This window comes from Pundamilia nyererei, unplaced genomic scaffold, assembly GCF_000239375.1.
Source record: "Pundamilia nyererei isolate P.nyererei 1_Seehausen unplaced genomic scaffold, PunNye1.0 scaffold00015, whole genome shotgun sequence".
NCBI classification, from domain to species: domain Eukaryota; kingdom Metazoa; phylum Chordata; class Actinopteri; order Cichliformes; family Cichlidae; genus Pundamilia; species Pundamilia nyererei.
In genome coordinates, this window is record NW_005187416.1 from 235,170 (window position 1) to 249,847 (window position 14,678).

At 41.4% G+C, this 14,678-nt stretch overlaps 1 protein-coding gene across 1 annotated transcript in view; it reads right to left on the reverse strand.

The window, feature by feature from the left end:
• Positions 1-214: 214 nt before the first annotated feature.
• Positions 215-14,678, reverse strand: part of zbtb16a (zinc finger and BTB domain containing 16a) — a 135,352-nt gene continuing 120,888 nt past the window's right edge. Inside the window, exons 5-7 of the mRNA XM_005725337.2 lie at positions 14,402-14,572; positions 6,082-6,252; positions 215-3,006 (exon numbers count right to left, since the gene is read on the reverse strand). Of these exons, the coding sequence (XP_005725394.1) occupies positions 2,777-3,006; positions 6,082-6,252; positions 14,402-14,572 (572 nt within the window). The 3' untranslated portion in view covers positions 215-2,776. The remainder of the gene's footprint in view (positions 3,007-6,081; positions 6,253-14,401; positions 14,573-14,678) is intronic.

Below are 14,678 nucleotides of genomic sequence, written 5' to 3' on the forward strand. Positions count from 1 at the left end.
GCAGGGTTAATAATACCAAGTTTGGTAACGAGTAATGCACAAAGAAATACGCAACATAAGAAAAAAACAAACAAATCTCTTCGCCGTGGCACTTTTTTTTTTTTCCGTGTACGCATTGCTTCAATCATGTTCGCAATGCACCTTTCCAACACACGCTAACTAACAAATAAAAACAAAAGAAAAACTCCCCCAAAAAACAACAAAACAAAACGAATGAAACAAAAGGGAAAATTAAAATAGACAAAAGGAACATGAGGTCACAAAAACGAGGTAATTCAAGTACAATGTGTTGAGATCAAACTCAAGGTAAATCATAAGAAAAAAACAAAACCCACAACAACAAAACAAGACGAGAGAGAGAGAGACGAAGTGCAGGGACAAAAACCACAGAGAAAGAGTTGATTTATTCTGTCATCTTACTGGTCGCCCCCTAAGCTGCTGGGCTGTGTCTCGTCCAATCAGTGATCTCCCCCTTCTTGGATATGTGATCAACCAGATACAACGCTGTGACGTGCAGTGATATTCATCAAAACTCCCAAGGTTCAACCATAATACCTGACTGCGTATACCGTAAAGGTCTAATGCTGCATTTCAAAGGTGTAAGAAAAGACTTTGCCGACTTGTAGTCAGAGAAAATGTTGGAGCAGGAGTTTCTCAGGTTATGTGTTTTTCCCCCCCCCCCCAAGAGAACCAAGGTCAGTTTTACAGCTTAGCATGAAATATCATGCCTGCTTTACAGCTGTCACCCTTTTCCCTATGCTGTGTTGTAAACAGGTATCCAACACACATCCTTTTAGCTATATCTTTGCCAAAAGCCTCAGTGGTAATTCAAATCAGTGCAACTACATTTGGGAATATGCATCATCTGAATACAATATCTGTAACATAACGCAGGACCTGCCAGTACTCAAGTGGTGCACATTCCAAAATAAACCTCACTTCCACACAATGACCTGGGGCTCGTGGATGAAAAGGTGCGTAGCCCAGCAAGTCTTGCCTGCTGGAACGTAAGCATGCATGCTGTTAATGTTGGATGGAGAAAGTCTTCCAGTGTGACCCACTGGAAACTAATCATAACCTGGGAATTACTGACTGAAAGGCAGCATTAACCTGCTACAGTATGTATGCTTACATGGTAGTAGAAGCCGGGCTTACAAGCGTTCACATTCATGTCACTATGCCATATAACAGTCTTCAAACTGCCACACCACCTATGACAAACATTAAGGTGTGCAGCTAAGGCATCCTCAACATTTACAACTAGCAGGTAAAGTCACAGGACTCTCACAGACAGCAACCTTTTCCCAAGTCACTTTCCGCTGCTTGGATTTCAAATCACTCCGGTGAACTGACAGATCTCTTGCAGTTGAAGTGTTTGCGTGTCAGTCAGTTTATGTACTTTCTTGTTAGTGTGAGAAAAATGATAGTCATCTGGTTAAACGTACATGGATACAAGCAGTCCAGTTATCTATTGCTCAATAAGTGAATAGGCAGGGTTTAATGTGAAATATTGTAGCGAGTTATGAGCGGATGAAAAAAAAAAAGTATACACCTTGCTGACGTCAAACAGAGACTGTTGTCGTAGTTTGTTTTACTTGTGCAATTAAGCCGTAATAAACTACGATGCAGAGCAAAAAAGATAAAAAATAAAAATATATATATATGTATGTATATATATGATGAAAAAGTAACACAAGTTAGCCTGTGGCTCTCTGGGGAGAACCGTGAGTGGCCAGTTGTGACTCAACCTTCTCCAGCCCTCATCTGAAAGAGATGCAGAACGAGGAAGACTACTGAGAACACTTTCGACACTTCCGACAAAGAGCAGCGCTAGCATTTTCCCCACTCACAACCAAATGGGTGCTTGGTTTGCAGCATTAAATTAATGCTTCCACTCGTCCAGTTCAACTGTTTTCATCTACTGCATAAGCCTACTGGCTCTGCTGCTGATTCTCAGGGGCTATCTCACTGCCACCATTGGGATCTGAAGGTTTTTCAGACATGGACAGGATAACGGGCAGATTTCTGTGAAAACTGCTCATGCATAAAACAAAAAAGGTGACAAAACCTATACATCCTCTACTGGAAAAGGAGAAGGTTGCGTGTATGTCCCCCCCAAAGCTGTTCATTTACTCCACAGTATTAGTTTCTTCAGGATGCATGCATGTTAAAAAACATGTCTCAGTCTTCTTCTGAGATATTTTTTTATGTAGTTCGTAACCAGAAAGATGTAGGTTTGCAGTGATACTTTGAGCATGAAAGCACAAAGTACCACTGCAGAACAAAACCCCCCCAAAAAGTTTTCCATTTTTTGAGCAAAACAAGACCTCAAAACGCAGTGAAGGCTCCCGACAGCATAGATGTAGAGGTTCAGATAGCCCTTGAGAATCTGCTTTCTCAACTCAGCAGCATCCAAGAAGTCACTTCCTTGCAGCTTGCTCACTTTATGGCGCTGCATGAAATGACCTGAAACAATAACACAGTTGCAGATGTAGTGAATGACCCGGTGAATCCGAACAATGGTGGAGAATTGATCTCCGTGTCCAAGACTTCCTCTTCTTAGCACGTTTGCCCCACCATCACCACCCTTTCCCCCCACCCCGCCCTCATCGCTTGCCTTTGCATGAAAACAAAAAACAGAAAACAAACCCTCTTGCTTTCCAGTCACTTCTCGTTGACATTCCTCGATCGTCAACACTCATGCCTCCTATCCGCTTTGTTACATTCCCCTTACCTCTCAACCCATCCCCTACCCTCTTCATTCACTTTCCTAGACTCAGACATAGCAGAGGTACAGGTAGGTCTTCTCTATACGCCAGTCTGGGGGGATGTCTTCGGGCTTGTGGCCTTTCATGTGCTTCTGCATGGCTGACAGGCTGGGGCAGTACTCCAGGCAGATGGTGCATTGGTAGGGCGAGGCGCCATTGTGGGTGCGCAGGTGCTTGATCATGGCCGAGTAGTCCCTGGATCGCTGGTGGCACAGCTTGCACTCGAATGGCTTCTCACCTAAAGATGAAGACAACAGTGTTAGCCTAAGTGTGACGTTAAACAGCAAATAAAGGAATTCAGTACTGAAATCCATTAGAGGGATGGAAAAGCTGTACTAGCCTGTAAGATGTTACTGATAAGTGCATGACTTCTGCTTCTTTGCCTTAAAACTTATTAACTTTATTTAATGCAATGAGAAAAATCCTTGCTGTTCAAAATGCAGTAAAAAATGTGTGCATTTCTACAGCCAACGATTTTAAATTACATTTGAGTTATATATATATATATTTTTCTAACATAAGTCAGATAAACACACAAACAGCAAATGGACCAACAGGTTAGCAACTGTCTGAGCTGCTTCTGAGGATTCAGCTACTGTTCTGTGTCTTCAATCACCAAGGCCGCAGCAGTCAAAGGTATACTAGGTTATTTTGAATATCTGGATGTCAGAAAAATCTTACAGATTTTCAAGTTAAACATTGCCTCAAAAGAAGAGCTAAGGTGAAGGTGGTTCATCCCTGTCAGTTAGGTTTCACTACATGGTCTGTTTTGACCTTGTGTTGCCATCTTTATGTCTTTGGACCCAAGATGTAATCAACCCAAATCTACCGACAGTTTAAACATGGTGTCTTTTGCACCAAAGAAGTAAAAGTTGTGGGAGAGAAAAAAAATCCCATCACCACTTAATAAGAGATTTTTTTCTCTGTGTGGCTCACAAGAAACATTGACACTATTATGATAATTGAACGATGCATCTAAAAAGTGACAAGTCAAAACCCAGAGGTGAAATCCCAAATGTCTTCCAGACGACACTATGCACCAGTAAAAGATAATGGTAACTCTTTAAAGTCATTCTCAACAGCCTTCCATAATTGATACAAATCAGAAGCGAGAGGAGAATAAAAAGCTCCAAGTACATTAGTGCAGTTTTCTCACCTCTGAGAAATAAATAGAATAGCCGTCAGGTCCAGTCAAAGTATCCCCTCACAGCAGCAGCGCACATGATGATTTGTTTACTAATTATTCTTACTTTAAAGAGATAGAACTGTTTGCATGTCATTATTTTATTAAAATACCCCTGTGTAAAGAGATTTTGGAAGGATCAAGGTTTTAGTTACATCAGGCTGTGCAACAGAAGAAAAAGAAAAGGAGATGTTCTGCTATTAAAACGAATATACATGGAATATTATGCCAGCAGTTTTAAAGTACATGCAGAGGATAATTTAACATATACTTTATTTGTTATTACTTGTAAAAACTGTAAAATTCAAAATTCAGCTCTTAGTACTTATTAGAGTGAGTAGCGGTAGAAATATGCTCAAAATGACCCAAATTAGAGAATACGAGAGTTATAAGAGACTCTCTAAATCATATCACCTGTTTACCTGTGATAAGAACCAGTCAGTACAATCAGAAGAAGAAAAAAATTCCAGGCGTATTTACTTTTATAGAATGTGATCTAATCAACTAATCTACAGCACATTACAAGAAAATACAGCTGACGACACCGAGAACTCCTGCAAGTGTCATAAATCATAGTGCAACACTGCTTTCTTGCTGTGGGGGCTGCTATATTCCAGAGGCACATTTCAATTCAGCAACAGCGGCCAGCCTAAATGTGCTAATGATTTGAGTGATGGCACGGAATAATCCACCAGCGCTCAAGCCGGCAGACGCAAATTAGACATGTAAATGCTGACCTTTACCAATGGCATTTGAAATGAGCTGTCGGAAGTGATCTGGCCCAGCGCTCGCTGTCACCTTTCAGCTAGATCTTTGCGCATGTGTGCTGCGAAATGTCCGACTTTGTGCCTCTGCTGCCCAGCCCGTCTGCTCCTTTGAATCCCCGGTTAACCTTGACCTCCAAAGGGCCCGGGTTACGCTTCCATTGAGCCAATAAGCATAAATACAGTGTTGCAGGCCCCGCGCTTCTTTGTAGCAGTGTGGACACCTGCATGATGTTGATATTGATAACCAGACTGTAAACAGGGTCGCTTCAAATAACCAGCTAATAATGAATTGCAAATAGGGCCCGGGTATTGATCCGCCATTGGCATTTGGAATGTGTGGAGAGGACGGGTCGGGGAGGGGTTGGGTTGCCAATGTCGATGATTCATCAAGCAGCTCCCTTTTGTGCGAGGTGGCCTTTGACTGTGAGCTTGTCACTTGCTCTTGTTATCTGCTGTTGCTCTCCAGCTTAACGCAAAGCCCCCCTCCCCAACACAAAAGGCGAAAGGGTGGATGGGGGGGGAAGCCAATTATTGGACAGGCTGCCTTGATAGTGTGGCTTAACAGCTGGTTTATTGAATGGGAGATGGGAGGGTGCTGCTATGTGTGTGTTTGAGAAAAAGGGATGGTGAGGAAGCATAAACCTTTGGCTGTGTGCCATCCTGGTGAGCACTTGTGGTATCCTCGCTCACTCTGCTACGTAGCACGCACTCATTCTCCAGGGCACCTAGCTTATCACTGTGTCAACATCTTTATGGGGCTCTAAATATACTAAGATCAATACAAAGTCTTCTGAGACATTCATCTACTGTATCTCAGCAACAAAGATATTCATCTGGTTTGGTCTGCGCCTTGCAACTTGGATTTTCTAGAAGAGAGTCCTTTAACAGGCTCCCCCATCATGCACCATATGTTTTAGAACGTCTCATTACTGCAGTTTATGCTCTTTCTGCAAGTGAGGTGAGAAGAACTTAGTACAGTAAAAAACTCAAAAGCAAGTGTAAAACACTAGTCTGGCCTTTTTCACATAGCTGCTATCACCTGCAAAATTAATTTGTTAACATATTGTATCTGAAATGATCTGGCATCCATTTTTGTCCTGCCCAAGTTTGGGGGTCACTGGGCCTCTACAGACACCAAAACATTTGTTAACTGAGTATATATGAAAAATGTTGAACAGGAAGTTCTACAGTTTTTTGCTCTGAAACAAAAAGCTAAAGTTGTTGTGATGCTACACTGTGTTGCACACGATAGATTTTCATTTTCTACCGCAAACAAAACAGAATCAAGTGAGAATAAATAGTTCCGAATGCTTTGATTGTTATCCATTATCGCTAAAGCCTTTACTTATTTTGGTCACAGTACCTGTGTGCACACGGTAGTGGGTTTCCAGCTGGTGCTTGAGGCTGAACTTCTTCCCACACCCGTTACATTCATAGGGCTTCTCTCCGGTGTGGATGCGCTTGTGGCCCTTCAGCGTGCTCTCATCTCGGAAGCAGCTCCCGCAGAACTCACACTCAAATGGGTGGTCCCCGGCTAAAATGTGGAAAGAAAAAATAGGACACATTCACACAAACTGCTGATGACATTGTATCATAAAAAGGCTAAAGACTGCACTGGTTGAGCTCGTGAAAAGATAGCTTGAAGGGTTAATGACAACTCAGTGCAAATGACAGCACCAAGAAGCTTAGGTTTTGTCTTTATTTACATGTACAATTCAAGTGTTACTCTAGTAATTGTGACAAAGAAGAACGTCAAATGTCTGAAAATAGCTTCCACCTTCAAAAAAAAATTAGAAAGCTACTGTGAAGGAAGCCGCATTGCAAAATGTTTTACTTTATCTGATTATTTTGTCGGGGTTGTGCACAATGCAAGAGCAGCATGCAGTATCTTCCAATGCGTAGCTACATAAAGGCTTTAATAACAGCAGACAAGTATAACCCATCTTTTGTCTTTGTCTACAAATCACCTGCGCTGTTGTTTTGCTTTGTCCAAACCCTTAAATAATTGTAGCCTGTCATGGCTGCTCACCAGCCTCGAGATGTATTATTGACCATGCAGACCCAGTGTCACAATGCACTAATGGATCACCTAACTAATGTGCAAACCTAGGATAAAGAAGTGAGTTTGTCATCACAGAATCTATTATCCTTGGATATATATGTGTTTAAGCAGACCCAAATTCAGGCATTTGTCTTTAACTGGTCTAGTCGTAGAGTCCAAATTACTCTGCATCCTCGATCACTGCCATGTAGCCGGTCCTAAAACACAATATTTGTATTTTAGACAGTGTGTCATCATCACGGTTAAATGACAATGCCTAAAAATGTAAATGAAGATAAATGTACCATGTCTTGACATTCACTGGCAGCATGTTGACTGGCTTATATTAGCCTCCTTACGCCCCGTCTCCACCCTTCCTTAATTTTTCCTTAGATAGCATCATATTTCCTTCCTGAGACATCGCAGTTATTGTAGGCATCAGACTGCTGGCGGTTGTATAGCATGCATGCTTTCAGAAATGAAAATGATAACATTCTCCCCCTCATGCTGCCACTGCACAGGTCCCCACAGGGCTGCTGTAATGCATATTCAGATGTCAGTGATCAGGGATATTATGATTTGCAGGAGCCTCTCACCAGCAGTCCAAAGACTAATTGTATTTCCGTGTTTGATGAGGGGCTGCTTCTTGCGTCATTTGCTTCCCCCCAGTGTTACACTCTCCATCCAAGTAATGTTGTGGATATTTATTAATGTATTTCACTCTACCGCTGCAGGTTTAAGTCACCATCAGTGACCTATGCCTTTCATTATCTGCCTGTCCAAGTAGCAACGTGCCAGAGAATAAATTGCATTTCTCGTTATGTGCTGCTACCACTGCCCCGCTGTTAAGAGACTATTTCACTTCCATCCTGCATATTTTATTTGAGATTTTATGTATGCACATAGAGTATGCACACATGTAACTGGTTTATTTAGAAGGAGAGACAAAGAAAGGATGGGAAAGGAATGTAAACTGGATACTCTTTAAATGTTGATCACGTGTCGGCTATGTTATACTTTTGGGGAGGGAAATGTTTTCAAAGCCTTCTGATGCTGGATGCATTCCCATTAAAGGGAATGCTGGGGATTGGAGGGGGTAAAGGGGGAGGGATAAAACTGAGACAGGGATGGAGCAGGGGATGTGGGTGTATATGGTGGCAGTGGTGGGGGCTGGGCAAAAATCAATAAAAGTGACAGTCTTTATTTGTCTGCATGAAGTTATCAGTGGCTCCCGCTGTAAGACATTGTGCTCTTTCTAGCGTTTCAACCACAGCAGAGATCACAATCCATCACAGAGCTCGGTGGGCTTGCACGACGCTGCAAGAATAATAATTGAGCTCAGATTCACCTGCCTTTAATTAAGGCCTCCGATCAAACCAGCAAGTGGGATGCTAATACTTGAAGAATGTCTGTGGAGGGCTATTTACGTTTAGATGCATGTTTCTGTGCTAACGTCTGCTGTTGGCAAACATCAAAAATCTTCCATTAGTAGGAAAGAACTTGATTCATTTGATAATATAATAAAGGATTTCTGCACAATATGTATTCTGTATGTTTGTGATGGTGAGTTAGTGCTATTTAAATTAAATTGGAAAACACAATAAAGAGTTTTGGAGAGTGTCCATGATCTCTCTTATAGCTTTGTAAATGATCTGAAGCTTAGATTTGGTTTATAAATCACTTCAATTTAACCCATTTACACTGACTTTATCTCAAGTTACTGTAGACATTTATGCAAATCTTACAAGAAATAACAGCAATAAACAAAAAGCAAGAAGAAAACAACCTCAAAATCATATTTGACAACAATGCAAAACAAAAAAAATCGTTTTCCTATACCCAAACACACAAATCAATGCTACAGTTACTGCGCTAAAGTAAGGGTGCCTCTGTTAGTCTGTGCTGGCTACAACTGCTTTAGCTATATATAATGAATAGACAACAAATATATAATATTCAGGCTTAGAGACCCAGTGTAAATCTAATTAAGGAGCTTCTGGTATCAGCAGAAGCTAAAAAATAACCGTGGTATAACATACAGAGGGGGTTCGGTCTCACTCAAGCACCCTGTTGCTGGATGCTCATCACGCATGTTATCTCCCATTGCCACTCGGGGACGCCAAAGTGCAAAGTTGCACTGCAGAGTTTTATATAAGTCGGACACAATTCTGTAATCACATTGTGAGAATGTAAAGGAGCAGACAAGGCTTCATTTTGTCAGGATATATTCTCATGGGAGGCGGAGAATAATAGGAACACGTCCTCCGTCCATCCCAAATCTGCTACTATTACTTCCCCCATCTCTCCATCCTTCCATTCTTGCTTTCCTCTTTATTTTCTCTCCATTTCTCCATCCCTCTGTGGTGTGACCACATGGCAGGGACGCGACAGATGAGGACCCGGCAAAGTGAGGTGGAACCACAGCATGGTGACTGAACCCAAGGGTGCCCCCGAGCATCACCACCTGCGTCTCCTGACCCCTCCTCATCACCTCCTTTGACACCCCAAAGGACTGCTGAGGGTTCCTGTGCCCATGGGCACACGGTGCGTGTTCATTATATACGGTAAGAGGCTGTAAATCACCAGGCTCCATCACTGCCAGGACCAGAACTGCCTCATTCTCTCTCTCTCTAAATTCAATTCAGCCCTCTCTCGCTCTCTCTCTCTTTCTGGCTGTAGCACTATCAAATACAGCTGCGAACACAAAACACCCCGCCACAGCAGACAGCAAATTGGCCCAGAGTTAAAAAAAAAAAAAAGGGAAAAAAAACAGACACTTACACACAGACAGTGCACAACAACAGAATATTAATGAAGGTCTGGTCTGTAAAGAGAGAGTGTGTATGTCTGTGTGCATGTGGTGCCGGGGAAGAAAAATAACACAGCTGCTATGACTGCCACTTTTTATGAGCCAACATTGTGCATTTGTGCGTGAGTGCTCGAACCTATACTGTACTACATGCGCGAAATAAAGACAAAAATAAATTAAACAGATAGGCAACATCGCAGTAAGAATGTGCAATAGGATGTTAAGGGGAGGTAATGAAACCGCAGGTGGATGGAAGAAAATGAAAACACAGTGATGGAGGCGAAAGAGAGATGGCAAGATTAAGATGCTGAAATAAACACCATTAAATCAGGTTGGTTTTTTTTTTCCTGCTTCCTCGTCCTAAACGGTGATCCAGTGTCAAAGCCCGCACCAGCAAGGCTGCGTTCAAAAGATAAAGCTGCAGACAGGTAAAATGAAGCACGCGTAATGAATGTCCATAAAAGTGCTTTTGCTGCTTTCTGCTGTCAGCTGATACAACCGAATAGTGAGTCAACCAATAACCAAGTAATACCTAGAATGCTTTGTATGGAAGATGAGCTGCCATTGTCTGTCCATAAAAATTAAGGTTGAATACCAGGAATTGAGGTTTTGGTATTTACTGGGGATTTTTTGTCAAAACTGAGCCGTGCTTCTGGGAAAATACCTGCCAGGAACCAGTGCATCCATGATACATTTGTGTGCTGGAAACAACTGCGCGCACTGGAACAAAGACACCTCATCCAAACCTCATTTACCACACAACTGTCACACCTAAACGCCAAAGTCTGCCACTGAAAAGCCATTATTACGGTAATATAATATGGATCAGCGTTTCTCCTGCAGTGTTTTGTTTTCAATTACTTTCCATGTTTCAGTGTCTGCCTTAAGTCCAGATGAGAGGAAATACAATTTTTCCAGGTCTGAATGAAGCGGAAGGCTAAATCTGTAAGAACAGCACACCCTCCGAAAACAACAAAAACAGATCAACCATCACTAAATCAGAATAAGAGAACAGACAAGAAGAATGAATTAATTTTGTGATTTAACTTGGCATATAACTAACTGCTTTTCCCAAAATTAGAAAAACAAAGAGAAAAAAATGGCGGCATGTGAAAGGTTTTTCTCCTCCCTTTGCAAAGCAGGTTTTGTCAACAGGGACACTGTTGTGCTGCTTTAATATATAATGCAAGTGTAATATAATATAATATAATACTTACATGAAAATATACAATGATGTCACAATTATTATAATATATGCTTTTTTAGATTTAAATTTTGGAGTTTACATTTTTATTTTAAAGCACAGTTTTTTAAGGAATCAAATCGAGAGAAAACCTATAGAGCTGAACCTTCATTCAAAAAGTAATTTACACATATCTCAGATCTTAAATTCAAATGTGTTCAGTGATGAGTCTTTATTAATCCAGACAAAATATGACACCAAATGGAAACATCTCTTAGTCACTACTTCCATTTATCAAAGTAATTAGTTAGCAATTACTAAGCACTGTTAGCTTTTGCGATATGGATAAACTGTCTTTGATAGCGTATGCCATTAATCAGCATTAATATGACAACGGTTTTGATGTTTTTAGGACCAGAACTAAAACTATAGAAGGAAGAGCCAATGGTTCCCATTTTATCTGCTTTTTGGCGCTTGCATAAACTTAACTAGAAGTAAATAAATAAAACAAATGCACATTACTGCAGAAACTTTGGTTGGTTTAAAGATTTCCTTTCCAATACATGGCAGCTTTCTTTATGCAATTTGCTTTTAATCACTCAAATGTCTTGAGCTGAGCTGTCTTACAGAATCCAGACGAGAAAAGATCCTAGCTGATAAGAACATACAGACGGACATAATTTATTTACATTTACAGACTTACATTACTGCAGCTTTGCCTCTAGGGCTACATTCAGACAGGCTTAACGTCTAATTTATCTTTACAGATACACCCCTTTGCATGCTCACTTAATCTATATTTCTTTTTGAATGGAATATTCTCCTAGAAAATACATGCACAAAACAAGCGAGGATGGCACTTTAGTTAAGGTGTAGATCTAACGTTTGATACAAGTGAAAATAAGTTAATTAGGGCGTTATTAATTGAATCGCTTCCACATCTTAACCCAACCAACCCTTTTATGGGTTCTGCATGTTTGATGCATCCGATAAAACTTGAAAACACAACATTGATACATTAAGGAACAAATAACAAAATATAAAGAAAAGAATTAGACAAAAATCCGAACTTGAACTTTGCTAGGTGAGAGTGCACGTGTCTCTGCATCACATGAAGGTAAAGTTATAAGGCTGATTCTCTAAGGTGGATACGCTGTCTAGCTGTCTGTTTTTAAGCACTATTTTTGCCTCGTTACCAAGCAAAGTGTGAATGAGATTATTAACATCAAAGTGTAAATGCAGAGGAACACCATGCCTCTACTTTTTTTTTTTTTGGAGGGTAAATTAGGCCTATTTCTGGCGCCTATGATGGCTGTGCGAGTTGCTGACTTTATAATCCCCTGACAAAAGGCTCTGCATCATATTTAAACGATTGCTTTCACGGCTGGCTCATTGTGATTTAACACACGCCCACAGTGGGATGAGGTTCAAAGTGGCAGGAGGCTGCAAAGTCTCATCTGCAGCTCCACTGACGAGCTGAGGTGACATTTGCGTCGCCCGGGTGGGCAGGTGGATCAGAGACGCTGCATGTGTCCCCTCCAATGTCTGGTAGATAGAACAGATGTGTGCACCGCTACTGTACAGGCGGCTCAAGCAGCCACGTCCGCCTCCCCCCCCTCCCCCCCCCCCCAACCCAAACCCCCCCCCGGCTTCTGCCACCATCACACACTAATGGTGTATTCGCCTGACTTGTAAATAGGGCCGACTGCTCTCATCTCACTGCCTTTCGTTTCAAATATTTATCCGTGAGCCGGTGAGCTAAATCGGCTCTGACAGTGAGACTGTTATTTAAGGTCGCAGACAGGCGGCTGGCTAAGAGACAGAGAGAGAGGGGGAAGGAAAAAAGCGTCCATCCCCTTGCCAGTGAAATGGGATTCATTTCCATGTGTTCATATTCTGTCATGGCTACGGCTTTTTTCTCTTTACTCTGAATAGCCGCATCCGTCAGGCTACCTCTGCTCCCTCGCAAAAATGTATTAGTATCCTGGCCTCATCTCAGTAGAGAGCCAACACTGTGAGTATTACAAGTTGACAAAAAGGGGGGAAAAAAACAAACAAACAAACAAAAAAACCCAACAACAGCAACAACAAGAAAAAAAATAGTTGCTGTAAATACGCTTTTTGTGACTGCTGCAGAATTCATTTTGTGTTGACCTGAATTAATACTGTTTATTCAGATGAGCAAAAACAGCAGCGTAACAGGAAAGTGGTAACATAATCCACTCAAATTTGCTACAAACAAAACATGAATTCTTTATTTGTATACCTATATTTGTCGATGGCAACCCTACGCTGGCTGTGCTGTACCAGCCACCCTATCCCTACGTGTTGTTTGAGAATGAACTATATTTTATTTTATGCTAAAAATGAACTCAGATGACCTGAATTATGGGACACTGCTGGACATTATACTAGCCTCCATTAAGCACACACAAAAATTAAGAATATGTACCGTTTAAGTAGAGCATCAGCTGGAATAATAATAAATGTAGATTTTATGGAACCACAGCGACTGCACGTCTGTGGTCTAGTAGGTGTGGGCATGCACGATAAATAAAACGGAAATCTGGCATCAGTATGAGCTGGGTGGAAAATGTATTCTGCCATTATTAATTCCTACTAATCATTTCTCCAATAGTCAATACTTTGGTGATTACTAAGGCTTCCACCTGAAAGTCCTTTATCTACATACACGTGCTCCGCTCCTGGCTAACTGATAAGAGAACTGGATATCTGATAGGGAGTGATACTGTCACTACCATTCATATGGGTCTATGTACCTTTTCATTCAGGCATCCTATATGTGATGTAGGTCCTTTGTTGTATGACGAGCTTAAATATGTGTAAGTTGTATGAGAGTTCATGTATGTATCGTATTTGTTGCCCTAAAGAAAAGGAAACAAAGGCAGTGGCATCACTTCTTTTACTCTCTCTTATCACACCCAGTTGTCCTGGACAGTGAAAGTTAAAACTCCCATCCTAAAGTAAACACACAGCAGCTTTTGGACTTGAAGAAACCTTAAAAAGTAAAAATACAGACTCTGTGCACATGAGTTAGCATGTCATTCATGGAAACTACTTAGAAGTTAAAGATATCAACTACTTGTTAGTGCGCAATGCCATCCATTTTATTTGAAGGATTTGAGTTGTTTTTGTTAAATACGCTAAGGAAATGAATCAAAAGGCTAAGCTGTATAAGTGCACTGATTTAACAAAACAAATGGCTGCAGTTGTCAGGTCTTCGTGTTTCATCTACTATATACTCAAAGTTTTGGAAGGTGACTGTTACTCAGCTAGGAATTACAGGGACTAGTTCTGGATGTGCTTCCTTAGCATTAGGAAGGATGTGGTTCAGACATCTAATTATGATGAATCCTACTTTTGGAGGTATTTTGAATTAAAATCAGAGCAGACCCTAGGATACAGAAAAAAAGAGCAAAGGGATTACCTTTCCGACCTGGTGTGGGTACATGAGGATTGCCCAAGATCAAACAGAGAATGTATTATGGACTACTGCACTTAATTTGTTACAGCATTCGCATATTCCAGACCAAGAGAAAAGGCTGGATATGAATAGACAGATAACGCCCCATGGAACACCTCGGTGAAATGATATCGCCGCCTTATCACCACAGGCGGCTTTCACTGACCTGTGTGTGAGCGTAGGTGACGCTTGAGTGCAGTATGGCTGGGGAAAGTCCGGTTGCATTCGCTGCAAATGTAGCTGCGAACTCCGGCGTGGACTTCCATGTGCTGCTGCAATGCTGTCTGGGTCTGGAAGCGCTTCCCACAAAGCAGGCAAAAGATGGCCATGTCCGAGCCTGCGGAGCAAAAAACACCGCAAGTTAATTCGAGGCAAACATTATTTATTAAAAGTCATCCGACCTCACGTTTCTTGACTTGTCGCATGTCTTTTTGTGTATCCAT